Source organism: Odocoileus virginianus, chromosome 23, assembly GCF_023699985.2.
Source record: "Odocoileus virginianus isolate 20LAN1187 ecotype Illinois chromosome 23, Ovbor_1.2, whole genome shotgun sequence".
NCBI classification, from domain to species: domain Eukaryota; kingdom Metazoa; phylum Chordata; class Mammalia; order Artiodactyla; family Cervidae; genus Odocoileus; species Odocoileus virginianus.
This window is the reverse complement of record NC_069696.1, coordinates 17,624,195-17,649,457: the sequence shown is the minus strand read 5'-3', so window position 1 is coordinate 17,649,457 and position 25,263 is coordinate 17,624,195. Positions and strand designations below refer to the sequence as shown.

The 25,263-nt window shown below is 43.6% G+C and overlaps 1 protein-coding gene across 4 annotated transcripts in view; it reads right to left on the bottom strand.

Moving 5' to 3' along the window:
• The window catches only part of ETV6 (ETS variant transcription factor 6), a 275,166-nt gene that overhangs the window by 35,996 nt on the left and 213,907 nt on the right, over positions 1-25,263 (bottom strand). For all 4 annotated transcript variants that reach the window (XM_020888633.2, XM_020888634.2, XM_070453633.1 and 1 more), the window contains one exon: positions 14,376-14,540. In XM_020888633.2, the coding sequence (XP_020744292.1) occupies positions 14,376-14,540 (165 nt within the window). The remainder of the gene's footprint in view (positions 1-14,375; positions 14,541-25,263) is intronic.

Here is a 25,263-nt window from a genome sequence, read left to right as displayed (position 1 = left end):
TGGCTAAATTTTTGCTTTTTCCCCTTCAACTCAGCCTGAACCTGAGAAACACTTCAAATGAATTCCTTTGTTTCCGCAAACTTCTGCACCTTTTCTATCTGTACCAAATAAAGTTCCACGATACCCCGTCCAAAGTGATTCCTGAGATACCCTTGGGTTTCACTTTTATTTCTTCCTCTATCTTCGAATTTTGGTCATTATATTAATATAACTTACTGCCACTATTAGGGAATGGCAACCCCCTCTAGTACTCTTGCCTGGAGAATCCCATGGACAGAGAAGCCTGGTGGGCTACAGTCCAAGGGGTCAAGAAGAGTCGGACACAACTGAACAACTAACACTTTTACTGCCACTATTTATGACTGTGATCAAACAGAGCAAAAAGCCTTTAAGAACTGAAGACCTCATGTCGTTGGGTCTTTCCTCTCATTGACACGGGCGAGGAGCTCCAGAGGTGTTCTGAACCAGACTTGAGAACGTTTGTGTGTATAAGGGAGAGCGGTATAAGGCACAACTGCGTGTGGCTGGGAAGGCTCTGGAGCTCATCTAATTCAGACCCAGTAGTCATGGTGACGCTGTTGCTGACGAGATGAGGATACAGAGCCCGAAATACCGTCCTATTTTAATGATTCATATTTTAATCGCTCACAAAAATAAGTCTCTAATCAACACTTTGTTTCTTGGGGTTTAGCGTAAATGTCTTCCTGAACTTTTCCCATTTACACGGCCTCACATAGCTGGTGTTCTATCCTGTGGGTTTGAGCAAAGCTTTATTTCAGTAGTAGCCTGAGAAAACGAAAACCCTGGGAAAAAAAGAAAAAAGTGTTCCAGATGATTACTAAGAAAAATGGGCAGTAATTAATGTGCCCATTTAGAAAGGGGAGGCCAGGAAATGCAGATGGAGTGTGTGAAGGTGGCGGACTCTGCTGGCTTGGAGGCAGGCTGGTGTGCGGGGAGGGCCCTGGGGCCTAGGCTGTGGGATGAGCCTCCCCCAGGCGACCTTGAGCAGGTCCCTGACTTTCTGGGAAATGCACATGTCCCCCTCAGAAGAGGATGTGGAGCAGCAGGGTCTGGGTGCATGTGACACCTGGCCCCTCCTTGGAGGTCACTCCAATGGCTCTGAGTGGTGAGCGGGCATCACTTTCTTTTCCATTTCTCTGTAGGTACAGAGAAAGTGAGTCTACAAAGCGGATGTCCTTTAAGTTCTCCAGGCATCAGTTCCTCATCTGTAAAACGGCAGTATTAGCAGCATCTGGGCTTCCCTGATAGCTCAGCTGGTAAAGAATCCACCTCCAATGCAGGAGACCCTGGTTCAATTCCTGGGTTGGGAAGATCCCCTGAAAAAGGGATAGGCTACCCACTCCAGTATTCTTGGGCTTCCCTGGTGGGTCAGACAATAAAGAATCTGCCCGCAATGCGGGAAACCTGGGTTCGATTCCTGGGTTGGGAAGATCCCCTGGAGAAGGGAATAGCAACCCACTCCAATATTCTTGCCCGGACAATTCCATGGACAGAGGAGCTTGGGGGGTGGGGGGGCTACAGTCCATGGGGCCACAAAGAGTCGGACACAAATGAGTGACTAAGCACAACACAGCACAGTAGCATCTTCCTCCCAGGAGGGCTTCCCAGGTGGCTCAGTGATAGAAAACTTGCCTGCCGAGGCAGGAGATGTGGGTTTGAGCCCTGGGTGGGGAAGATCCCCTGGAGAAGGAAATGGCAACCCACTCCAGTGTTCTTGCCTGAGAAATCCCATGGACAGAGGAACCTGGCAGGCTCCTGGGGTCACAAAGAGTTGGACACGACTGAGCAGCTAAACAACAATAACGACAACAACCACCACGTTTCAGGGGGCCTATGAGGAGCCAATGAGGTAATCAGGTAATGCACTCATCACAGCATCTGACAAACAGTGAGAACCCAGCAAACACCAGCTGCTGTGTGACCGCCGCTATCTCCACTATTATTACAGATATTATTAGAGTGGTTTAGGACAGACCTGTGGACTCTGAGGGAGAACAAAGCAGGAGTGTCTGGGTCAGGTCACAGTTATGTTCCCCTTTTAGAAAAGGCAAGGCGCACTGAGGCCATTCCCCCATCTTGGTCTCTCGGGACGCCTCACCCTGGCTTGATGGGCTAAGCGGGGCTGACCTGTGCTCTGCCCGGTACTTCCCCAAGCACTTGTGCTGCCTCTCTACAGCCTTTCATCCCAAAATTGGCAAAGGGAGACAGGCAGAGAAGGCTCCTCTTTGAGTGAGTTGGGGAGAGGAGGTCAGGCAAAGCTCAGCCAGTTCCATACTTAAGTTTCAAGAACTAGTAAGAAAGCATTTGGAAGTGACACCTGTGACAGCTAGCTAAAGGGTGGGAGCCTGGGCCCAGGGTCCCAGGTTAGGGAAAAACATGATTCTAAGACCGTAGAGTACTGAACCAGTTCATCCACAGATATGTTTCCTTGGCGCAGGAGCTCAGTTGGGGATCGTGGCTGGCTTAGCACAAACATCACTACTCTGGGGCAAAACTAACCCACTGTGTGTGCTGCTGTGTGTGCCTGGCAGGAATATTTTGTGCCCGATAATGACTTGGAATCTTAAAATTCTACAAGTTTCTTAGATGGAGTCGAACCTGTGTTCAGCAAAAGCCCCCTGCCAAGAAGTAGCTTTGGCTGAGTACTTCCATGATGGGCAGCGGGCCACAGCATAAGCAAACCAGTTTTGGACAGCTCTAGTCGCTAGAAGGTTCCTCTGTTGGGCTGGAAGCTGGCCTCTGTAATCTTATGTACCTCGGTTCCTAGTTTTTGGCTTTTGGAGCAGCACAGCATGTGTGTCCCATCTGCAACAGTTTCCTAAATAAATAAAGGTGCCCCCCCATCCTTTTCCATCTTCACTGGCCCCCAGTTCCTCCAGCACCCAGTATGCTTTCTGGCTACATTCTGAAAATCTTCATATACATAGGAGATGACATCTCAAAAGTGATATTAACAAAAAGATCGCTGGAATAAAGAAGATATTTAAAAAGAAGTTATATTTATTTGCCTGCTGTATAAAGAGCATGAGCCATATATTTAACAAAGCAAATGACCACTGGCCTGAATTCAAGGCACTTGTTCAAGAAACTCTTGGCCTATTCAGTCCTTGATAAATCTTCTCTGTCTTCCCAGAAAAGAAATAAATAGCACTAACCCTAAAAGATGCATCCATTGTACTAAGCAATGAAACCAAGGCTATTGTTTAAGGGACAATAGCTTTTGTGGGTTTCTCCCTCAATCTTCAAGCATACACACATAGTTCATGTATCCACATGCACAAGTGGGTTTGCTGTGAAGCTAGTGAGTTTCAGGGGCCTTCATTTGCATAGTCCCATGAAAGGAAACCAAGGGGACTTTCCTACCAGGCTCAGTGGTTAAGGATCCGCCTGCCAATGCAGGGGTCATGGGTTTGATCCCTGGTCCAGGCAACGAAGGCCCTCCCCTACAACTACTAAAGCCCACAGTCTGTGTTCTGCAACAAAAGAAGCCACCACAATGAGAAGCCTGCACACTACAACTAGAGTAGCCCCTACTTGTCTCAACTAGAGGAAGTCCGTGCACAGCAACAGAGAACCAGCACACCATAAATAAATAAATAAAATTTAAAAAAAGAAACAAAAGGAAACCTAGAACTGTGTGTCTTCAAATTATAACTTCAGGTCCTATAAACCCTAGATATACTGCTAGATACATGCATACACACACACACAGAAACCCACAAACTAAACACATATATACAATTTTGTATACACTGTATACAAAGTATACAAGGTATCAGTGACCTTGATGTTAAAACCTAGGCATCTACTTCGAGAATCCTAAATTCTATTGTTTTATTTGAAATTTGTTTGAAATGAGCAGTAGAGTGAACAAAACTGCTGCAAGTTGCCTTAGCAAGTTTACTAGTGTCTGAAGACCAAGAACATAAAGATGCTGTTTAAAGGGTTAAACTTACCTAAGTTTCTTTACTTTTAGAAGAAAGAGCTTGGGGTCTGGAGCAAGGGAGTCCCAGGTTTGAATCCCGGTTCTTCTATTCATTAGCTGCATGTCCTGAGGCAAACTACCTTTTCTCTTTGAGCCTTAGTTCAAGGCTTAAATATTATTTTGTATCAGATGAGAACAATGCCTAGACTTGGCAGGGCTGTTATGAGGATTAAATGAGATGATGTGAATAAGCGTCAGCCCCAGGTCTGCTCTTCTATGTGCTCAGGAGATGGTACCCCTTGTGACTAGGATAATCATTAACTGATGTGTCTCCAAAAAAATCTGGGAACTATTTGCTCTGCTTTAAAACTTTTTGTCTTTCAAGGACACACATAAGTTTCATAAAGTCACATTCATAAGAATGGAATTTTTTTTCCAGCTGACATAATTTCATACACATATTTCTAGTTCACCGTCTTTTTCCCTGTCCTAGTGCACAGGGTATCTTCAACTTCTTCCTGTGGGTTTCTTCCCTTTAGCATTTAAGCAGCTCCAAGTGTTTTCTGTCTTCTACACACACAGACACACACGTGTGCGCACACACAAACCCTACTCTGTCCTCATCTTCCCCTCCAGGTGCTGTCCCTGTTTCTCTTCCCATCGCAGCCAAACTTTCCGAGGAGCTGTCCAACTCTGTTATCACTACGCCCGCCTCCGTGCGCTCCTCTGGGCCCTCTGGTCTCCACTTCAATCCTCTCCAAAGTGCTCTTTTTATTTTTTTAAATTGAGGTATAGTTGCTTTACAATGTTGTGTTGCTCTCTGCTGTACAATGAGGTGAATCAGCTAACCCTGGATGTATATCCCCTCCCTATTTGCAGGAATCGAGATGCAGAAGTAGGGAATGGACACGCGGACACGGGGTGGGGAAGGGATGAGCTGGGAGACTGGGATTGATGGACGCGCGCTGCCACATGTAACAGAGCTAGCTAGTGGAAACCTGTCGTCCAGCTCAGGAAGCTCAGCTTGGTGCTCTGTGACGACCCAGAAGGGTGGGATGGGGGAAGGTGGGAGGAAGGTACAAGGGTGCTCTTCCAAGGTCACCTCGAGCTCATCGAAAGCCAAAGGGCGATGTGCTTGCCTCTCAGCTACATCACCACCACTAGTCACTGTCTCTGCCTTGCTTAGAACACCACACAGCTTCAGACACGGCTCATCTCCTGGTTTTCTGCTCTCCCTGCTTCCTCAACCTTTAAGGCTCCCAGGCCTCTCATCGCCTTCCTCCTGGGTAACCTCAGCCCCTCCACTCCCGTCAGACACGCCGCCTCACCTTCAGAGCCTTCGGTTACCTCCTACACACGTCCTCCTGCCCGTCACCCGGGCACCGCACGTCTTCTGTGTTTGACATAAACGCCTCTACAACCCTCGGTGCTTCCTACTGCAGTAAATCCCCAGCTGACTGGGTCAGAAGCCAGGATTCATCCTTGACTCTCTCCTCCTCACTCAACACCACCAAGACTTACAGACTCTGCCTTCTAAATATTCCTTGAATCACCCGCTTTTCCTTGCTGGATGTCTTAGTTTCAGTCACTGCCTTGCATCTACCGACTGCCCTACATCCCACTTCTCAGTTCTGTGTTTCATCAAGCCAGTCTCTGCTTCAGACCGTGAATGGCTTCCACCTGTCTTTATAATAACATTTAAAGTTCTGAACATGACCCATAAGGCCTGTACGATTTACTAAAGTGTCTCAATGAGTGGCTATAAAGCTATGGTGTATTTCTCTATATTTATATTTTCCATATTTTTTTAAAGCCAGTCAGTCCCCTACAGGGGGTGGTATGGGCATTTCCAGTTTTCACCGTCATGAATAGAATTACTAAGGGTATCTTTTTTGACTCCCTATTGGATTGCCTCTATGGGAATTTTCTTTTCCTAAAACGGTGTTATCAGTGAAAGGGTATGATTAGTTTTAAAGTTCTTATTATACACTGTTTATTCTCCAGAAGAATGGGACCAATGCAGACTGTCATTGACAGGGCTACCCAGAGCCCCTCCCCATGGGGTTTCACAATGTTTACCTTCTTGTGTTCAGTAGGTTTAAAGCGGAATCTTCACATTATTAAAAACTGGCATTTTTCAGAGGTGACAATTTACTATGTACACATCCTCCCATGAAGATTATCAGAAGTAACACATTCTTACATTTGCAAAGCATTCTCTTTTCTTTTTCTCTCCTGTTTTTATTCAGAGATTTTAGTTTCCCTCTGACCAATTACAAAAAAAATAACAGCATATATGGTGTGGGAGGGACACTATTCAGATTTGTCAGAAAACTCTCTGCTGCTCTTTTCCGCCTGTGACAGGTTCAAAATGACGTCTAGGGCCTCAGTCCCTTCAGTTTCATAATAAATTCAACAGTGAAAATACCAACTCAGACACAGGCCTGGGAGATCCCACTGGTGGTCTAAGAACATTCCCATCATGGGACTGCTTGGCATTCCAGCTCTGCTCTGTCTTCGTTTCCAAGCATTCCACTCAATCCATTTTTATAGCCTGATTGAATTACAAATCTTTTAATTTAATACAGAGTGCTTTCTGTGACCATAAAAATAAATTCCTCTTTCACTTAGGAACAAATATTTGAAATTTATTTGATATCTATGTCTTGGACAGAGATCCTGGGAAAAAAAAGGGAGCAGGTTGTGGAAAATTGGGATATTATATATATGTAATATATATCTAACATAAATATTATATATATATTTAAATATTTACTTATCTATTTATTTGGCTGAGCCAGGTCTTAGTTGTAGCATGCTGGATTTTTAGTTGTGGCATGTGAACTCTTAATTAGTTGCAGCATGTGGGATCTAGTTCCTGGCCAAGGGTTGAACCTAGGCCCCCCTGCATTGGAAGCATGGAGTCTTAGCCAGTGAACCACCAGGGAAGTCTCTGAATATGATATTTAAGAGGAAACTCACTCAGTTAGGAAGACATCTAGAAAGACAACTGCCTTTACCTGCATACAGAAGATAAGGTAAGGTAAACTAAAGAATAAGTTTGTGAGAAAATCTAAATATTGTGACATAAGTATGCACTGTCAACTACAGGAAGTACTGTATGTTTCACATGTTAAAATATGACTCTGCATAGCAGAGCGATCAGTCAGTCACCACCAATATTTACCAATGGGATAAGCGAAATGCTAACAAATTCCGTGAGCTTCCTGTAATTGAGTTATCTGGGCATTTTGCTGATGGGTAATACACATATCTTTGGCTTGTTTTGCTCAAAGACACAGGAAGAGAAGAGAGAGGCAACTCTGGGTATCTTCAGTCAAGGGTCCTGTTTGTTGGAACTCCCACACTTCAGGGCTAAAATTCCTCTCTGTGACCCATGCCCTCAGACTCTGTGACTTGAGACTAAAGCAGCCAGTGGACTCAAGCCAGCAAACCACCTACCACTGCTTAATAGAGATTAATAGGCAGGTTGGTTTCCCAGGAAACACATGTAGATATAGACCTTTTTAACCTTTAAAAGAAATTTTACTATCTCTGAAAGTCACAAGCAAAGCACATTTCCAAAGAAAAAGATTCTGGTGGGCTGGAAAGGAAGAAACACTTTGTAACATCATACTCCAGTATGTTAAAAACTCATTTACTTAGTAAAACCCCAATACAATTTTTTGCTGAATTAAACTGAAGGAACTTTGAACGTTTCTTGTTTTTTAAAAGGCATTGATTAAAAAGTCTAATATGAATTAAATTAATAACACTTGTTGTTCATTTAATAAGGGATACATAAATACATCCCACCTGAGTATCTTGCAATGGATAACTCTAAGTGAGAGTATTAATATCAATGCTAACTTGTCTGTTCCTTCTGATTAATGTGTTTTCTCAGTGTCTCAAAGAGGTCAAGTCACAATTGGAGTTATTCATTTCAAGGCACTCAATAAATTCATAAAATTCAATGAAATTCCTTTGAATTAAATCATCTCAGACCATTTAATGTGATAACTATCCAGTCGCCCAAGGACTAGGTAAAATAATCCTGTCTGGGTGAGGTTTTATAAAATAGAGATTCCTTTACACTCTTCCCTTAACTTTGTGAACATTGTAAATTTGTCATCCTGCTATATCCTGATTAGGAGATTATTTCAAAGAAAAGCTACCATTTATATTCAACTTTGACATCTTCTGTTGGAGATGATATCTTAATATATTCTCAATGTTCCCTTTTTAGTTTAGTGGTTGAAAAGGGAGGACCTTTGTCCTGAAAGTGGACAGCATAAATGTAGTTTGTTTAATTGGTTGGAGAATGTGGGGTTCAAGGAGGCTACTGTATTTGACTGAAGGTATCTTAATAGTTCAACTAATTATAACTCATCCAACTCTTGTTCTCTCCTGTCTACATATGGGATGAGTTGTGTCAAGGAATGTTATTTCTATGCACAGAGAACATAACTCTGGGTGAAGCCAGGCAGGAAACATGGCTGGGAGGAAGCTGTAAACATCCATTCATGGTGATGGGCCATCAGATCCTTTTGTTTCATTCTAGCAACCCTATGATTAGTGAGAAGCTGCTGCTGCTTTGTCTTATGCAGCAAAAAAGATTAAGGAAAGACAGGAAAAAACTGGGTAAAGTCTAGGTTTTTTCAAGGTATACAGTCATGAAGGAGACCAAAGTATCTATTTACTGCCTATAGGTGGGAAGTCATAATGCTTACTCAAAGCTTAACACCTTCAGTGTTTGAAGTTGGGTTGAACTATAGAGAGAGTTTGGGATCCCCAGGTTGAATATTCTATTTTATGGACAAGGAAGGTAAGAGCAAATGAGGTGATGGCATGTGTGGAAGAGACATGTATAGAATCTGGACCTTGTGACATCTACTACATTGAAGGCCAAGAGCAAATTGGAGGTCAATAGAAGCATGCCAAATGTTTCATATGAGAGAGAAACAAGGTTTTCTATTTATACATTGTCTCTATCTAAGGAGAAGGTGAGCAGGTATATCACGCCCTCATCACCTTGCTGGCCGGCTACCTACCTCATGGGAAGGCTCATCTCATCTCCTTCTTATTTCTGTCTTCCAATTCCTCTGACAATACTCCTGTTCTGTGGCAAGTTTTCTGATAGCCCCTACTGGTAGGTATCACCTTGATATTCTGTCCATGGCTTGCTGGTTGCTGCCTTAAAATAAAATTACCTACAGCATAGATTTATCTTTATTGTCAGCTCGATGTAATAGGGGATGCTCTGAAATCTATTATTCCCAGCTTGGCCTGGCTTCTATCTTAGACTTCTGCAGAAAAGGGCACATCTTCCTGAATGTTTTGGCGTCACTTGGCCAAAATGCCAGGATAACCATTTCATGCCTAAAGCATATTATTTTGATGTCAATGATTCCGTTCTGGACTTCAGTGTCTCAAATTAGCACTGTAGCAGTAGCACTGAACCTAGCTTTCTGGCTTTTAATGACCCAGTGAAGCTACCCTATGCACTGATGGCAAGCGTCTATAGAGCAAGTCCCCTACACACAAACCTTCAAGTTGCAAACTTTCAAAGATGTGAATGTGCTTGCCCTCCATCTCTTACCTCCGATGGTCCTTTAGCTCCACCATCCACTCCCTCCTCCAGTCAGTAACTCTTCTTGCCTGGTCACTGGATGCCAGCCCCTGTATGCCAGCTCTTGGACTACACTACTATATTTTTCAAGGTACTATAGTGTAAGATAAAAAATGCTTTATTTATTGTTTTTTAAAATGTATTATTTGTGTGAAAAGTATTATAAACCTACTACAGTACAGTACTAAATAGCAGATTGTGTTAGTTGGGTACTGAGGCTAACTATGTTGAACTTATGCAAAACCTGGACTTAACAAATATGCTCTCAGAATAGAACTAATTCGTATGTAGGGGACTGACTGTACCAAAGGGAGAGCTTCAGTCATATCCTTCTCCTGATCAGAACCTTTCAGTGGTTTCTTATTATTTGCAAAATAACATCCAAACTGCTTAACTGGCTGTAAGATACTCTTGGGTTGGGTCATAATTCAGCTAATATTTATTGAGTGCCAACCAGATGTCATGCCCTGTGCTAGACACCGGAGACATAGCAGCTGAACAGGACGCAGCCTGAACTTTCTACTCTGAGAGAGGATATGGAATAGAAAACAATCTCATGTATCACAGTGTGAACCCTGGGTGTGTGTGTCAGGGGCCATGACAGAATTAGGAAATGCTCTGAGATAAAACAAACTGTGGAAAATTCTTAAAGAGATGGGAATACCAGACCACCTTACCTGCCTCCTAAGAAACTTGTATGCAGGTCAAGAAGCAACAGTTAGAATCAGACATGGAACAACAGACTGGTTCCAAACTGGGAAAGGAGTTATGTCAAGGCTGTATATTGTCACCCTGTTTACTTAACTTATACACAGAGTACATCATGCCAGATGCCAGACTGGATGAAGCACAAGCTGGAATCAAGATTGCCGGGAGAAACTATCAATAACCTCAGATATGCAGATGATAGCACCCTCATGGCAGAAAGCAAAGAGGAACTAAAGAGCCTCCTGATGAAAGTTAAAGAGGAGAATAAAAAAGCTGGCTTAAAACTCAACATTCAAAAAACTAAGATCATGGCATCTGGTCCCATCACTTCATGGCAAATAGGGAAACAGTGGAAATAGTTTATTTTCTTGGGCTTCAAAATCACTGCAGATGGTGATTACAGCCATGATATCAAAAGACGCTTGCTCCTTGGAAGAAAAGCTATGACAAACCTAGATAGCATATTAAAAAGCAGAGACATTACTTTACTGACAAAGGTCCATCTAGTCAAACTTATGGTTTTTCCAGTAGTCATGCATGTGAGAATTGGACCATAAAGAAAGTTGAGTGCCAAAGAATTGATGCTTTTGAATTCTGATGCTGGAGAAGACTCTTGAGAGTCCCGGGGACTGCAAGGAGATCCAACCAGTTCATCCTAAAGGAAATCAGTCCTGAATATTCACTGGAAGGACTGATGCTAAAGCTCCAATACTTTGGCCACCTGATGCAAAGAACTGACTCATTAGAAAAGACCCTGATGCTGGGAAAGATTGAAGGCAGGAGGAGAAGGGGATGACAGAGATGGCTGGATGGCATCACCAACTCGAAGGACATGAGTTTGAGCAAGCTCCAGGAGATGGTGAAGGACAGGGATGCCTGGCGTGCTGCAGTCCATGGGATCACAAAGAGTCGGACACAACTGAGCGACTGAACAGAAAAGGGGATCAACAGGACTTCCCTGGTGATCCAGCTGTTAAGACTCAGTGCTTCCAATGCAGGAGGAACAGGTTCACTCTCTCAGGGAAGTAAAATCCCCCATGTGGTGCAGCCAAAAGGAAAAGACATGAGGACCAGCACCTCACCCAGACTGAGGCGGGGAGATGTGGAGGAAAGGAAGGCGGAGTGGAACCGGGGATATGGGGATGGGAGAGTCAGGGAAAGTGTTCCTGGAGAAAGCAGCAGAACTTGAAGCGGCAAGCAGACGAGGGTGAGGGGTGATGAGTAATGATGAACAGTGTCTCAAAAGAAAACTCTTCTCCAAGGTGCTCCTTCACATGAACTGGTCTCACCTCCTCCTCAGCACCGTTCCCTCCTGGCCTCTTGCTCACCTTTCAGAGCTTTCAAAATCTGGCTCAGCTAGCACACAACCGAGCCTCGTCTGACAACGCGGCCGGAAATCACTTCTCTCTCCCTTAACTCCCTCAGCCAGCTCTCTTGTCCTCTGGCATGGAGCTGCTCAGGGAACACTCACAGAATAAATTTCTGCTGCTCCCTTCGAACCGAGGCTATGGCAGCCACGTCCCGACTAATGCACCTGCCTAACTCTGCCTCTTCCAGCTCCAGGCAGGCTTCCTCACGGCCACCCAAACCCAAGTTAACGCTGCTCCAATGACCCGTCACGCAGTTCCATCCTGCACGTTCCAGAGCAGCCCCCCTCCTTTTCTGAGGCCCATTCGTTCTGCTCTCTCCTTCCCCAGCTGCCCCTGCCTTCAGGTTCGGTGTGATCCTGCCCTCAGTGGGGCGGCGGGCTCCCTTCCGGCCTTCACACGGCTCTCCCTGCAAACACCCGACAAACTGGCAAGGATGTACTGACAGGTTTGGTATGTCTCTGCTCCCAGCTTTAAGGAAAGTTGAGAAGTCACTGGAGAAATAAAAAATCAGCAACAAAAAGAAGCTCCTGACAATGTTTCTATGGCAGCCTGGATAAGAAGGGAGTTTGGAGGAGACTGGACATATGTATATGTATGACTAAGCCCCTTAGCTGTCCACCTGAAACTATTACATCACTGTTAATCGGCTATATTCCAGCACAAAACAGAAAGTTAAAAAAAAAAAAGGGCGTACCTGAGATATGAGGGGAGGGACAGGCAGATTTGCAAAGAGGAAAGCATGCCCAAGGTCTAAATCAAGTCAACTTAAAACACATCACTGTATTTTCCTGTGTTTGCCAGACATGAATGACTTCTCCTGAACACTGACGAGCTAGTGTACTTTTCCCTCCAGGTGGGTAACTTTGCCCCTTTGAGTCTAATCTCTGAGTTTCCACTGGAACAGAAAAGGGAAGTGTTTTTGCATTAAATTAAAAGGAACTCTCGAGGTTCCTTTCAGGTTGGTTTTATTTATTTATATCGTTGTTTTACAGTTTTCTTATCCTGAGGCTACAGAAAGAACCAATAATGGAAGATGAAATGTTTCAAGAATGTCTGTGTCCCTGCTGAAACCTTCACAGTGCCCTGGTTTTCAGCTGTAGAAGTTTTCAAGTTTCCATGAACATCTGTACTTCTGGGGGAAACTTCCCCTTTATCATTTCCTCCTCTAAACGGTTCTGCTGCAACTAGGAAAAGCTGGGGCAACACTACAGTTCTATACACATCCTTATCTTGCCCTGTGTGACAGGCTGTTTCCTCAGGACGGTTAGCTAGTTTATTAACTCCTGGCCGGTCTCCAGGAGTAAATAAGGGTGAACGTAGTTGGGGAAAAAGCCAAGACCTTGTGCGGGATCTTTGCCCTTAAGTCAAGGAAGAAAGGGTCTCTGCCAGACAAGTGACATCAAAGTGGGGGCAGCAAGGAGACTTGACAGAGGCAGGACCCGTGGGTCCTTGAATAACTGTCCTCAAGAGGCAGAAGCCCGAGACCAGGGTTCCCCTTGGACACACAGAGTTCCCAAATCTCTTCTAAAAATCCACAAAGGGGACTTCCTCGGTGGTTCAGTGGTTAAGACTTCACCTTCCAACACAAGGGGAGCGGGTTCAATCCCTGGTCGGGGACCTGAGATCCCACATGCCTTACAGCCAAAACATAAAACAGAGGCAATATTGTAACAAATTCAATAAAGACTTTGGAAATGGTCCACATCACAAAAAATTTAAGGAAAAAATATTCATCAAGTGTGAGAAGTGAAATTAGAAAGTCTGTTTGAGTTCTTATCCATATCAGCAATACATTTTGCAGGTACCAAAGCTTCTTACTGAAGGAAACTTTTCCATGTGGTTTTAGGAGCCCTTATTTAGATAAATCTTTCTTGTTAGATGAGCCAGAGGAAACTGTCACTTGTATCCTTCAAGAGTTGTACAAACTATTCTTGGGTTTCCCTGGTGGCTCATATGGTAAAGAATGTGCCAGTAATGCAGGAGACCTAGGTTTGATCCCTGGGTTGGGAAGATCCCCTGGAGAAGGGAATGGCAACCCACTCTAGTATTCTTGCCTGGAGAATCCCATGGACAGATGAGCCTGATGGGCTATGGTCCATGTGGTTGCAAAGAGTTGGATACGACTGAATGACTAATACCAACACACAAACTATTCAATATAAGATTCATTACTTCAAAAAATTCACAACTTCCAAAAGAAATCACCTAAAGCCCTTTGAATTTAGGTCTCAAATTGCCTGGGCAGAAGGATCTCTACCTTCCCCAGCCCTTCTCACCCATTCGCTTGTTTCTCCTTCCCCTTCTACTCCTCCTGCCTCAGTAGCACTCATTCCCTGCCCTCTCCTGTCTGTTTTTAAATAAGCAGTTTGCATTCTACACTCACTCTCAAGCATCTCTTCTGAAACACTTCAGAATCAGAAGCAAGGTGGAGAGAAAGAGCAAGAACGGATTTTCTTCCTTATATGGTGGTACACTTGGATCCCTTAAGTTCCAGGGTCTATAGGTCTGAGCTAGGTCACTTCTCCTGAAAGTTTCACCCTTCCTCTTCTCCCCTCACACTGGCCCACGTCAGCAGGATCCGCCCTCCACTAAGCAGGGTCACTGCCCCTGTGTTCACGGCGACCTGACGTGGAGATCTCCTGAGAGGGTGAGTAGTGACAAAGGCCAGCGCCGGAGACCAGACTTCCCAGGCTGAGACCAGGTCTGGAGTCCAGACTCTCACCTGAATGAGGAGACCGGTAGCGAAAGTCCTCTTTGGTCAGGAGTAGGAGAGCCTTGCCGTTCATCTCAAACGTGTTGCTGTCAATCGGCCTTAGAGAAAACTCGTTTTCAGCCCACTTGAGCCACTGGGCTACGTCATCTCTGCTCCAGAACATTGGCTGCAAGCCTGTTGGAGAGAGAGCAAGGCAGAAAGGAAAGAGAGAAAAAAGATCTCATCAGTTAGACAGCTGAAATAAAGGGAAAAGATTTCTGAATGGTTAACAAAACCCAGTCTCCATGTCTGAAGAGCCCTTAAGGTTCAACTCTGAATCTCAGGTAGAACTCCAGGTTCATGAGTGTCAAAGTGTGGTATCAAGTGAATTTTTTTATTTAGAGGCAAAATGTGTGTGGGGGGAGAGAATTGCTTTTCATGTCTTTAAGGAGCCATAGGTCTCCCAGCCCTGTTCTTCCTTGCCCAGCTCCAGTTCCAGGGGTGTGTGGGTTCCCAGTCTGTCCTGAAGGTGCAGCTCTATGGTGGCCTGAAGCACCTGAGGGATGCAGAGTCATAATAATGTCAGTGGGCTTTGGCGGCAAGTGTAGAATCACAGGGCTTCCCCGGTGGCTCAGAGGTAAAGAATCTGCCTGCAATGCAGGAGACCCGGGTGTGATCCCTGGGTCGGGAAGATCCCATGGAGTATGACATGACAACCCACTCCAGTATTCTTCCCTGGAGAATTCCACGCACAGAACTGATCTGATGGCAGCCCCGTGTCCTTTTAAAGTGAGAATGTTTCAGAGTGGGGCTGGACCTGCCAGAGATGTCAAATAATATAGTGTTCCCTGCAACTTCTTCCAGAAAGAGCAACTCACTTGTCTCGGGGACACTATCAGCCTGGCCTCTGGGAGTGAGAGGGCAAGGTAAGGATAACAGGTGCTTGTTCATGTTAGAACTGCCTGGTGGGGGTGGCACGTGCACTCTGAGTAGGACCAGGACTGGGTTGCAGAGAGGGCGGCCCCTGAGGCCAAGAGGATGGCTCAGGCTGGATCTCTGTCTGGAAGCTTGACTGTGAGTCTGTGTTTTCATTTTATTCTGTGGTTGGGGAAAACCTTTGACATATCATACAAGTGGTTTAGAGAACAGTGATTCTCAAAGTGTGATCCAGGCACCCTTCCAGGTTCCCAAGACCTTCTCAGGGTGTCTAAGAAGTCAAAACTCTTTGTAACACTATGAAGAGATTATTTGTTTTTTCTGCTGTTGTTGTTCTATTCTCAATCTTTCATTAGCATACAGTGGAATTTCCTAGCAGCTACACAGCATGTGATATTAAAGCAGACACAAGAATCCAGCCTTTTTTAAAATGAAGCCAGACATGAAAAAGACTTGCAAAATGTAAGTCAATGCCACTCTTTCCCTTATTTTTTTTTTGGTATTGAAAAACATATTCATAAATACATATTTATGTTAACATATACTTGACTTATTATTTTTCAGCAAGTTAACACATATTTTGATATATATGACAACAAATAGTAAAAATTTTTGGTTTTAATTTCCAATATAGCACACATAGATAGATAAAAGCCACATGAGCAAAGCTCTTTGGGGTCTTCAATAATTTTAAAAGATCGAAAGAAATCCTGAAACGAAGTGTTTGAGAACTGATGGGTTAAAAGCCAGATGCTCAAGAGTGCTTTATTCTCTAAAATATTGTATGAACTAACAGCTCAACTAGAACAGAATCAATGTTTGCTAAGAGGAACTTCAGCCTGTTATTTACTGGTGGTTACTTAAACTTGCTAAGGGGACTCTGAGTGTGCTCTGACAGTGTCCTTTAGTCTGACCCTGGAAAGAAGGGCCTTTCACCTGTCAAACATCACAAAGAACTGGTCTATTTGGATGGGCTACTTTTCCTCCTGGGTGCATGAGGAAATGGAATAGCTCAGTGCCCTTGAGAAGATCCAGGGTGTCTGGGCAGGACCAGTGGCTCTGTCTTCCAGGCGGCTCCTTTGCAAAGTCTAGTTTTGCGGAATGGCAGCTGGTTTACCTGAGCTCTGGGGGAGTCCCTCTGAAACTGGTCCACTGTGTTGGGCATGAAATAAAGAACTATGGGCACTGAAATTAGAGATGAGCTTCCCTGGTGGCTCAGATGATAGAGAATCTGCCTGCTTTGCAGAAGACCCAGGTTCGATCCCTGGGTGGGAAAGATCCCTTGCAAAAGGGAATGGCTACCCGTTCCAGTATTCTTGCCTGGAGAATTCCATGGACAGAGGAGCCTGGTGGGCTACAGTCCATGGGGTCACAAAGAGTCGGACATGGCTGAGTGACTAATACAGCAACATAGAGTTTTTTTCTTGGTTTTTAAGTTTCATATTTTTTTTTTCACATGGGGAATAAAGGGGTACTGTAAAATAATTCCATGCAATATGTTACTGCTCTATGATCTTTAGAATACACATAGCCACTAAAGAATTCAGGGTTTTTTTTTTTTGTTTTGGACTCTTGACTGGGCCAAGAAGCAATGCTTATGAAAAATGGTCCTTGAACATGGATGGACTTGGAGGGCCTTAGGCTAAGTGAAATAAATTGGAGGAAGACAAATTGCAGCCAATATTTGGTGATAACTGTAATCTTTAAGAACTGTATTCTTTAAGAACTGTATTCTTAAAAGTTTTAAAAAATGGTTCCTGGACACAGGAGGTACCCCAACTCTTTCCAATGACCTTAAAGATGCATACCTGGGACCTAGGGAGGTAGGGATGGGCATGAAAACGGCTCAGCAAGATCTCAACTTCTGAACCAGTGAAGAAACCTTAAGAGTTGGCCTCCGCAGTCAATGCTGTCACCTCTGAAGAGGAACAGCGGGGTGACTAGTTATTGGGGACTTTTCTTCTCCTTCACATGAGCAGCGAGAGCACAGTCAGCCCTTCGGGGACAAATACGAGGACCGGCCAAGCGTGGCTGAAGGAAGTGCCTGGCGGTGAGAGGACCACAGAGCAGAAGATGCTCAGTCAGAAACAGGAAAAAGGATGGGGTTGCTTATTGGAAGTGCGAGTGCCAAGGCAAATACAGAACCGAATCCCACTCGGGAGGGGAAACGAGAGTAAAATGCTGAAGTTTCTGCAGAGGAGACACGGAAACAAGAGAGGCGGGTGAGAAGGGGGTGGGGGACGCAAGTAGTAATTTGAGGTTCTTTATATTCTATGGAAGAAAATACTCATGAGTAATCTTTTCCCTAAATACAAGAAGAGTCACACACTCCAAACAGACCTGCCGGTTGAGAACAACTGTTTCTCTTTTCACTTCCCATTAATCTCTCCTACAGCCCAGCCCCCGAAGCAAGCAAAACCATAACGCGGAAACCCCCTTGCCAGGGGACCCACTTTAAGGCTCTGGGCTTGTGGGCTCATGGGACCGGGTGAGTCCCAGTCAGTTCAGGAAACACCATGGCGTTTCCAGCAGTTTTACAAAAGTGACCCCGACAGACCAAGCTACCTGCTGGAGGCCAGGCTACAAATCTATCAGAATCGCCACTGCTCTTCCAAGGAGAGAATGTGGACACATTCACTGAGCTAGAAAGAGGCTTGATAATAAACTCTGGTGTTCGGGACTTCCCTGGTGGTCAGGGGTCAAGAATTCTGCCCGCCAATGCAGGGGGAAACGGGTTCAGTCCCTGGGCTGGGAAGATTCCACAGTGCCACAGGACAACTAAGCCCATGTACAAGTGCTGAAGCCCGAACACCCTAGAGCCCATGCTCTGCAACGAGAAGCCACTGCAATGAGAGGCCCGTGCACCACAATTGGAGAGTAGCCCCTGCTCCCAGCAACTAGAGAAAGCCTCTGTGCAGCAGTGAAGACCCAGCACAGCCAAAAAGAAATACATTTCAAATAAAACAAACGAACTCTGGTGTTCACAGTCAAGTCCCCCTGCTATTTATTTCCTTAAAAAGTCCTGACGTAGGATGTGCTTTGCTACTCTAATTGAGGAAAAATAAGCCCCCTTTGCTCAAACCTCAAGACCCTAAGGCCTGCGCGTTACAGCCTTGGACCCAGAGTCATCTTTTAAACATTTTGACCATCCAGCACTATTTTGAGCACTTTATAAGTATCAGTTGATTTGACTGCATGCTCACAGCAACCCTATGAGATAAGGTTTCAGGGTGAGGAAACTGAGGCCCAGTGCACTTAAGGGACCTGCCCAAAGGCATGCGACCAGAGTCACAAAAGGAGCTGGGATTCGAAACCAGGCCGTTTTGGTTTCTGAGTCTGTGCTCCTCCGCACCACATTCTCTGACCCATGGACTTCCCATTCAGATTCATTTTCAACATCGATTAGGGATTCAGAAAAGACTGAGTGAACTGAATCTTCCCTATTCAAGATTTTGATCCTGGGAGGTTTCTCAAGTTATCAACGAACTAAAAATAGAGAAAAAAAAAAAAATCCTGTAGATCCCTGGAGAAATACATTTATACAAGGGAAGAGTAAGGAGGTGGAGGCGAGACTCTGCTGTTAATGCATCCAGGAAGGCTTTGCATTGCCAGCTACTTGCTCACAGGCACTCGCTGCGTAGACGGCTGATCCTGTGTAGACAGCTGCTAGTGTAACAGCACACAGGGCAAGACCAGGGAGGAATGTGTCACCTGTAACTTGTTTCACACTTACCTCTTGCAACATTAACTCAACAAAGGGACTTCCCTGATGGTCAAGTGGCTGACTCCAAGCCCCCAATGCAGGGGGCCTGGGTTTGATCCCTGGTCAGGGAATTAGATCCAGCATGCCACAACCAAACCCCGGCAAAGCCAAATAAATAAATAAATGTTTTTAAAAAACAATAAAGTTGGAGAATATATATGTGAATGATCATTAGTGAAAAGAAAAAAGAGACCATTATTATACCGTACTTACATCACATTGCTCCCTGTGCACATAACAAGCCTGTGAAAGCCACCCTAAGACCTGCATTTGGAATGTCATTTAATTTCAGAGGGTAGCTGAGAATGATTTTATACAGAAGAAATGAACTTCTATGCTTAAGAAAATTACTAAGCATTCCACTGCACTTTTTTTTTCCCCCCAAGTGGGTCAAGTCAAGTTCATGGGGATGTACCCTTTAATGACATACCCAGACCCTTAAACTTCCTTCTGATAGTTCTCCAATTCCACGTTCAAAGGATCAACCACGTTCATCAGTACACGCTCAGCCTCATTTCAGACTTTCTGAGTTGTGTTTAAACTAATGATGGAAAGCATGCTGGGAGGCAGGGACCTGGATCTTACTCCCAGGTCTGCCATTAAATAACATGTGTTTCTGGGCCAGTCACTCAGTTTCTCTGTGGTTCAGTGGTTTCATCTGTTAAATGAGGGGCTTAGAGTATGTGATCTCTATTCCCTTCTGGGTTTAATATGGTCAACATGCTTCCACTTAATGTGAATCCTAAAATCCAAAGAACTTAAGCAGCCAGGACGTTTTTCTACAGAGCAACTCTATGCTCACAACCATGACCCAGAGACTATAACTTCCTGAAGGCTCCTCTGAATCACGGAAAACAGATTAAGTTACTTTAAATAGATGTTGGTGCTTATGAGTGTTTTTATTATATTCTAATTCTTGAAAATTTATAACCCGGTAATGGGTTATAATTACCCAATAATAAACAACATTTTAAGAAGGTGCTTTCACATGGACGACCTCAGGTTATTCTCCAAAAAGCCCTGTGAAACCCATTGCAGTCTCACTTCAAGTTGACAGATGAGGAAATAGGGGCTCAGAGTCATTAGAGGATTTTGCTGGTTTGCATAATACTCAGTTCAAGCTCTTTTGCTGTAGTAAACATTCATCAGAAGGAGCCTTTATCCGAAACGTTCTGTAGACACAGAAATTGGCTGCAGGTTCAGTGGCTTAGAGGACAGAAGCAGAAGAGATAGAAGACAACCCCTACCCATCTGACTCATGAGGGAACTGAAGCTGGGAAAAGTTGAGTTTGAACCCTCACCAAGCTGCCCCAGGTTCCCTGACTCTTTCCAACCTCCCATGGGGTCTCATAACTTGATCCAATGACAAAGAACCATTCTGTCACCCTTGACATAGTGAGGAGAGCTATCACTTCCTTGCTTAGTCATCTTGCCTTTGGATTAAACATCCTTCACTGGTCCAAACAGAAGTTCGGTACTGCCTTTTTTCAGAACCTCACCAGCCTGCCTGCCTTCTCCTGAGATTCTCTGTGGCTCCCATTCCTAAATGTAGTACTGGAGGCAGGATTAGAACCTTTCTATCTCTGGACAATGTTTTTATTCATAATAATAGAGGATGCTGAGCATTTACACAAGTCTTCACTACAATGATGATTCTTCTCATTTTATAGAGGAGAAAAATGCAGTACACAATAAATGGAATTGGTGGGGCTGGGACTGAAAATCAGACCCACTCAGCACCCCTCCATATGGATTCTCAAGTAGCCCCTTACACTGAGGTTCCACATTCAACCATCCTCGGATCAAAAATATTCAGAATAAAAAAATTTCGGAAAGCTCCCAAAGGCATAACTTGAATTTGCTGTGTGCTGGCAACTATTCACACTGTGTTTACATTGTAGTCACAACAGATTACATAGCATTTACATTGTGTGAGGAATTATAAAGGTATCTAGAGATGACTTAAAGTACATGGGAAGGTATGTGTAGGTTATATGCAAATACTATGTGATTTTATGTAAGGGGCTTGAGCATCTGTGGATTTTAGTATCTTGCGGGGGGTGGGTCCTAGAATCACACTGCCACGTGGATACCCAGGGATGTCTGGAACAGCAAACACTTAGAAGCGTTTATTGTGTGCCAGGCGCTGCTCTAAATGTCTTCTGTTTGTAACTCATGTAATCCCCACAGGGATGCTATACAATAGAAACATTCACCATCCTTATTTACAGAGGAGAAAACTGGAACACTAGGAAGTTAAGCGACTTGGCCAAAGTCACACACCCAGCAGAAGAGCCAACATTTGAACCCAGTCGGTCTAGCCCAAAGTTCCTACTTATTAATTCCTTGCCTCTGTCTAAGCTTATTTTGGTGTTTTGGCAGGACATTAAATTAAATTCAGGATTAAAAAAAAGAAAGAGAGAGAGACAGAGAAGTTTCAGGGATTGTGTGAACTTTCACAGTGTTTAAGCAAGTGGGCATAGAGCACCAGCTTGGAAACTCTGTGTCCCTGCTGTGTGATCTCGGCCAAGATTCTTAACCTCTCTGTGTCTCACTTGCCTCAACTGGAGAATGAGGACAACTCTCAACTTGACAAGCGAGTGCCACTGAATCACAGATTATATGTTTGACAAATGTGCAGATGACATAAAGCTAGTATACAGTAAGATGATACAATGATGATAGGAGATACAAAGGACAGCATTTGGCATACAGCGAGCATTTTATAGTTACTACCATGGTCATTTTTATAATCTCCCTATCCTGCACATATATAGCTGCTGTTTGTAACCCACCTGTGAAGAAGTATATTAACCAGCATTAGATTTTTACCTTGCTATTTTCCATCATCATTCCAGCCTGCAGCAGTCCCTCCAGACTGAGACCTATATCTAGTATCATCTATACTTCACAGCTTCATGTCAACTTTGCCTTTGATAAGCATCTGTTACCTCAACAGGTTACTAACAAAGTGCTGATTAGCTGAGGGCTGAGAAGAGAGCCTTCTGGTGACAAACCAGCCACCTCCTTTTAGATGGATATTGATCAAGTAATTGGCTCCATTTGGGGGCTGTGTGTGCACACACTCAGTCGCATCTGAGTCTTTGCAACCCCGTGAACTGTAGCCCACTAGGCTCCTCTGACCATGGAATTCTCCAGGCAAAAATACTGGAATGAGTAGCTATTTCCTTCTCCAGGGGATCTTAATGACCCAGGGATATAACCCACATCTCCTGCTTGGCAGGTGGATTCTTTACCACTGTGCCACCTGGGGAGCCCTGGCCCCATTTGCATACAGGTGTTCAATTATCAACCCACCTAACTACTCCGGTATTTAGACTACATCTTTCTAGTTCAGCCATAAAAGGAACCATCCAAAATTCAAATAAAATGCTTTTTTGATGTCCAGAAATACAATAACTACAAAATTTACAGCATCTTTATTGAATAAGATGAAAAAAAGGAGCAGGTGATTGGGTCCTAAGAAATAAATTTTTCCTAAGTGTTCATAACATACATGTTTGAAAATCTCTCCTGAATTTCATCTGTACGTTGTATCAGGTCAGCTATTTTTAGTCTGTACATACTCCCTTTTCTCCTTTTCTGAGTGAAGGGTAAACAGTGGTTTGTATTCTCTCTTTTAGGACCTCTTCCATTTCCTGCAAACCTTACAGATCACTATCAGTGACCTTTCACCCTTGTAAATTCTCTATTCTGGGATGTCATCTGTCTGGGCCAAGAGCCTTGAATCTATTTAGAACAACTTAGATTCGTTTCTATCGTCAACTCATCCGCCTTGGGCTTCAATTCCCTTACGGCAGTTTGTACTACCTGTTTCAGTCTGACAATCACCCTCCTTGATGCAAGAGGGGGAGGAAAGAGAGAAGTTGTCCAGTTTTGTTTTCTCTTTGCCACCAACTCAATCTATGTGCTGAGACCACGCTTGTTCTCTTACTGCCCCTCCAAACACACGATTTTCTTATGTATCGCCCATTGTTTTTAGCTCACTTAGCTTTAACAGTCTAGATCTAAAAAAATCTCTCCTTTATGAGAAATATCGTATGACACCCCTTATATATGGAATCTGAAAAGAAAGGATACAAATTAACTTACAAAACAGGAAGACTCACAGACCTGGAAAACACTTATGGTTGCCGGAGGGGGCGGGAGAAGGGATAGGGAGTTTGGGATGGACATGTACACACTGCTGTATTTAAAATGGATAGCCAACCAAGGACCTACTGTATGACACATGGGACTCTGCCACACATGTGGCAGGCTGGATAGGAGGGGAGTTTGGGGGAGAATGGATACATGTATACATATGGCTGAGTCCCTTCACCGTTCACTTGAAACTATCACAACATTGCTAATCAGCCATACTCAAATACAAAATAAAGTTTTTAAAAAATAAAAATCTCTCAATTATATATTCAATTTTTTTTGTTGACGTATAGTTGATGTCGGATATTATATAACTGTACAGTAATTCACAATCTTTAAAGATTATGCTCCACATATAGTTATAAAATATTGGCCATATTCTCTGTGTTGTATAATATATCCTTATAGCTTATTTTACACTTAGTAGTTTGTACTTCTTGTTTCCTTCCTCCTATCTTTCTCCTCCCTCCCCATCCTCTCCACTGGTGACCACTAATTTCTTCTCTACACCTGTGAGTCTATTGCTTTTTTGTTATATTCACTAGTAGGTTGTACTTTTTAGATTCTACATTTAAGTGATATTACACAGTATTTGTCTTTCTTTTTCTGATTTATTTCACTTAGCAAAATACCTGCTGGGTATATCCATATAGTTGCAGATGGCAAAATTTCATTTTTTGTATTTAAAAAAAATTTTTTTTTTTTTCAGTAAGTTGTTCTTTCATCCTCTTAAAAACTCTGAGCTCATTAGACTGGTATACAGAAAATAGTGGGAAGATAAATTGGCATGATCTTTCTGGTAAATAATGTGGTGATAGTTCAAGGGCCCTATAAATGTTAACTTTGGGGAATTTACCTTAAGAAAATAATTTCAGACAAAGAGAAACTGTTCATGCACAAAGATGTTCACTGCAGTATTATTTTCAATAGTTTAAAAAACTGGGAACATCCATAAGGAAATAGTTAAGGAATCTATAAACATCATCTCTGGTAGGAAATGATGCAGCCAATAACATGATATTTATAAAAAGTATCTATTCATATGGAAAAATCACCAAATAACATGTGGACATATATAATCTCAAACAATTTATGGAAAAATATTATAATGCAACATAAAAATATTAACAGCAACCGTCACTCATCCAAATGACAGGTGATATTTACTCTCTGCTTTTCATTCTTTATTTCCCAATTCTCTCTATTAAGCATGTGTTACTTTTATGTTTAAAAAGATCTATTTAAAACTGGAGCTCATCAGAGAAATGTCCCCTCAACAGCTTCATCAGATTCTTTCATTGTCTTCTTCCTTCTCATGCCCCGAGTAGTTGATACGCCAGAATTTCATTTTCAAGAGCACCCTGATTCTTTAGACTTGGTTTTGACTCCTTTCAGATCACGGATCCTTAGGTACTTTTTCCCCTCAACTGAAATCATTTGTCTTTTTCTAGTCAAGAAAACACATCTGCTCATGCCTTTCAATTCCCTTCCTCAATTCCAAGATGATGTTTCATTCTCACCGAAATTTCCCATCATTTCTACTTGGCCAACCAATTCCTCATTTGTCAGACTTGAGTCCAAACTACCAGTGCCCCTCACTGCTGCTTCTACCTTCTGGGAAATCAAATCACTAACCGTGTAGCTGAAGGCAACTGCTCAGTGACACTCACGTCATGCTTGGCACACAGTGGTCCCCCAGTAATGCCAGATTGTATGACCAAGAACCCCAATACTAGTAAGCGACTCGTGGGACAGCACTGCAGCCTGTCACTGCCACCCTCTCCTACCACCCTGCTCACCAGGTAAGACACTTCTGATCAGTGCAGTTCACTGCCACTACTAGATGCTTCTGAGACAGGTTGGGATCTGGGGCTCATTGCTGCAGTGCTTAGACCCGGACAAATCTCCGTGAGCAACGGAATACAAGGAATAAGGGATTAAAAATAATGGTGTGCATGCGTGGTTGGGGCAAATTAAGGACAACAAGATACAAAAAGACCAAAAACCCAACTTCAGCCACTTATGAAAAGCTGGAGCAAAAACAGGGTTTTGGGA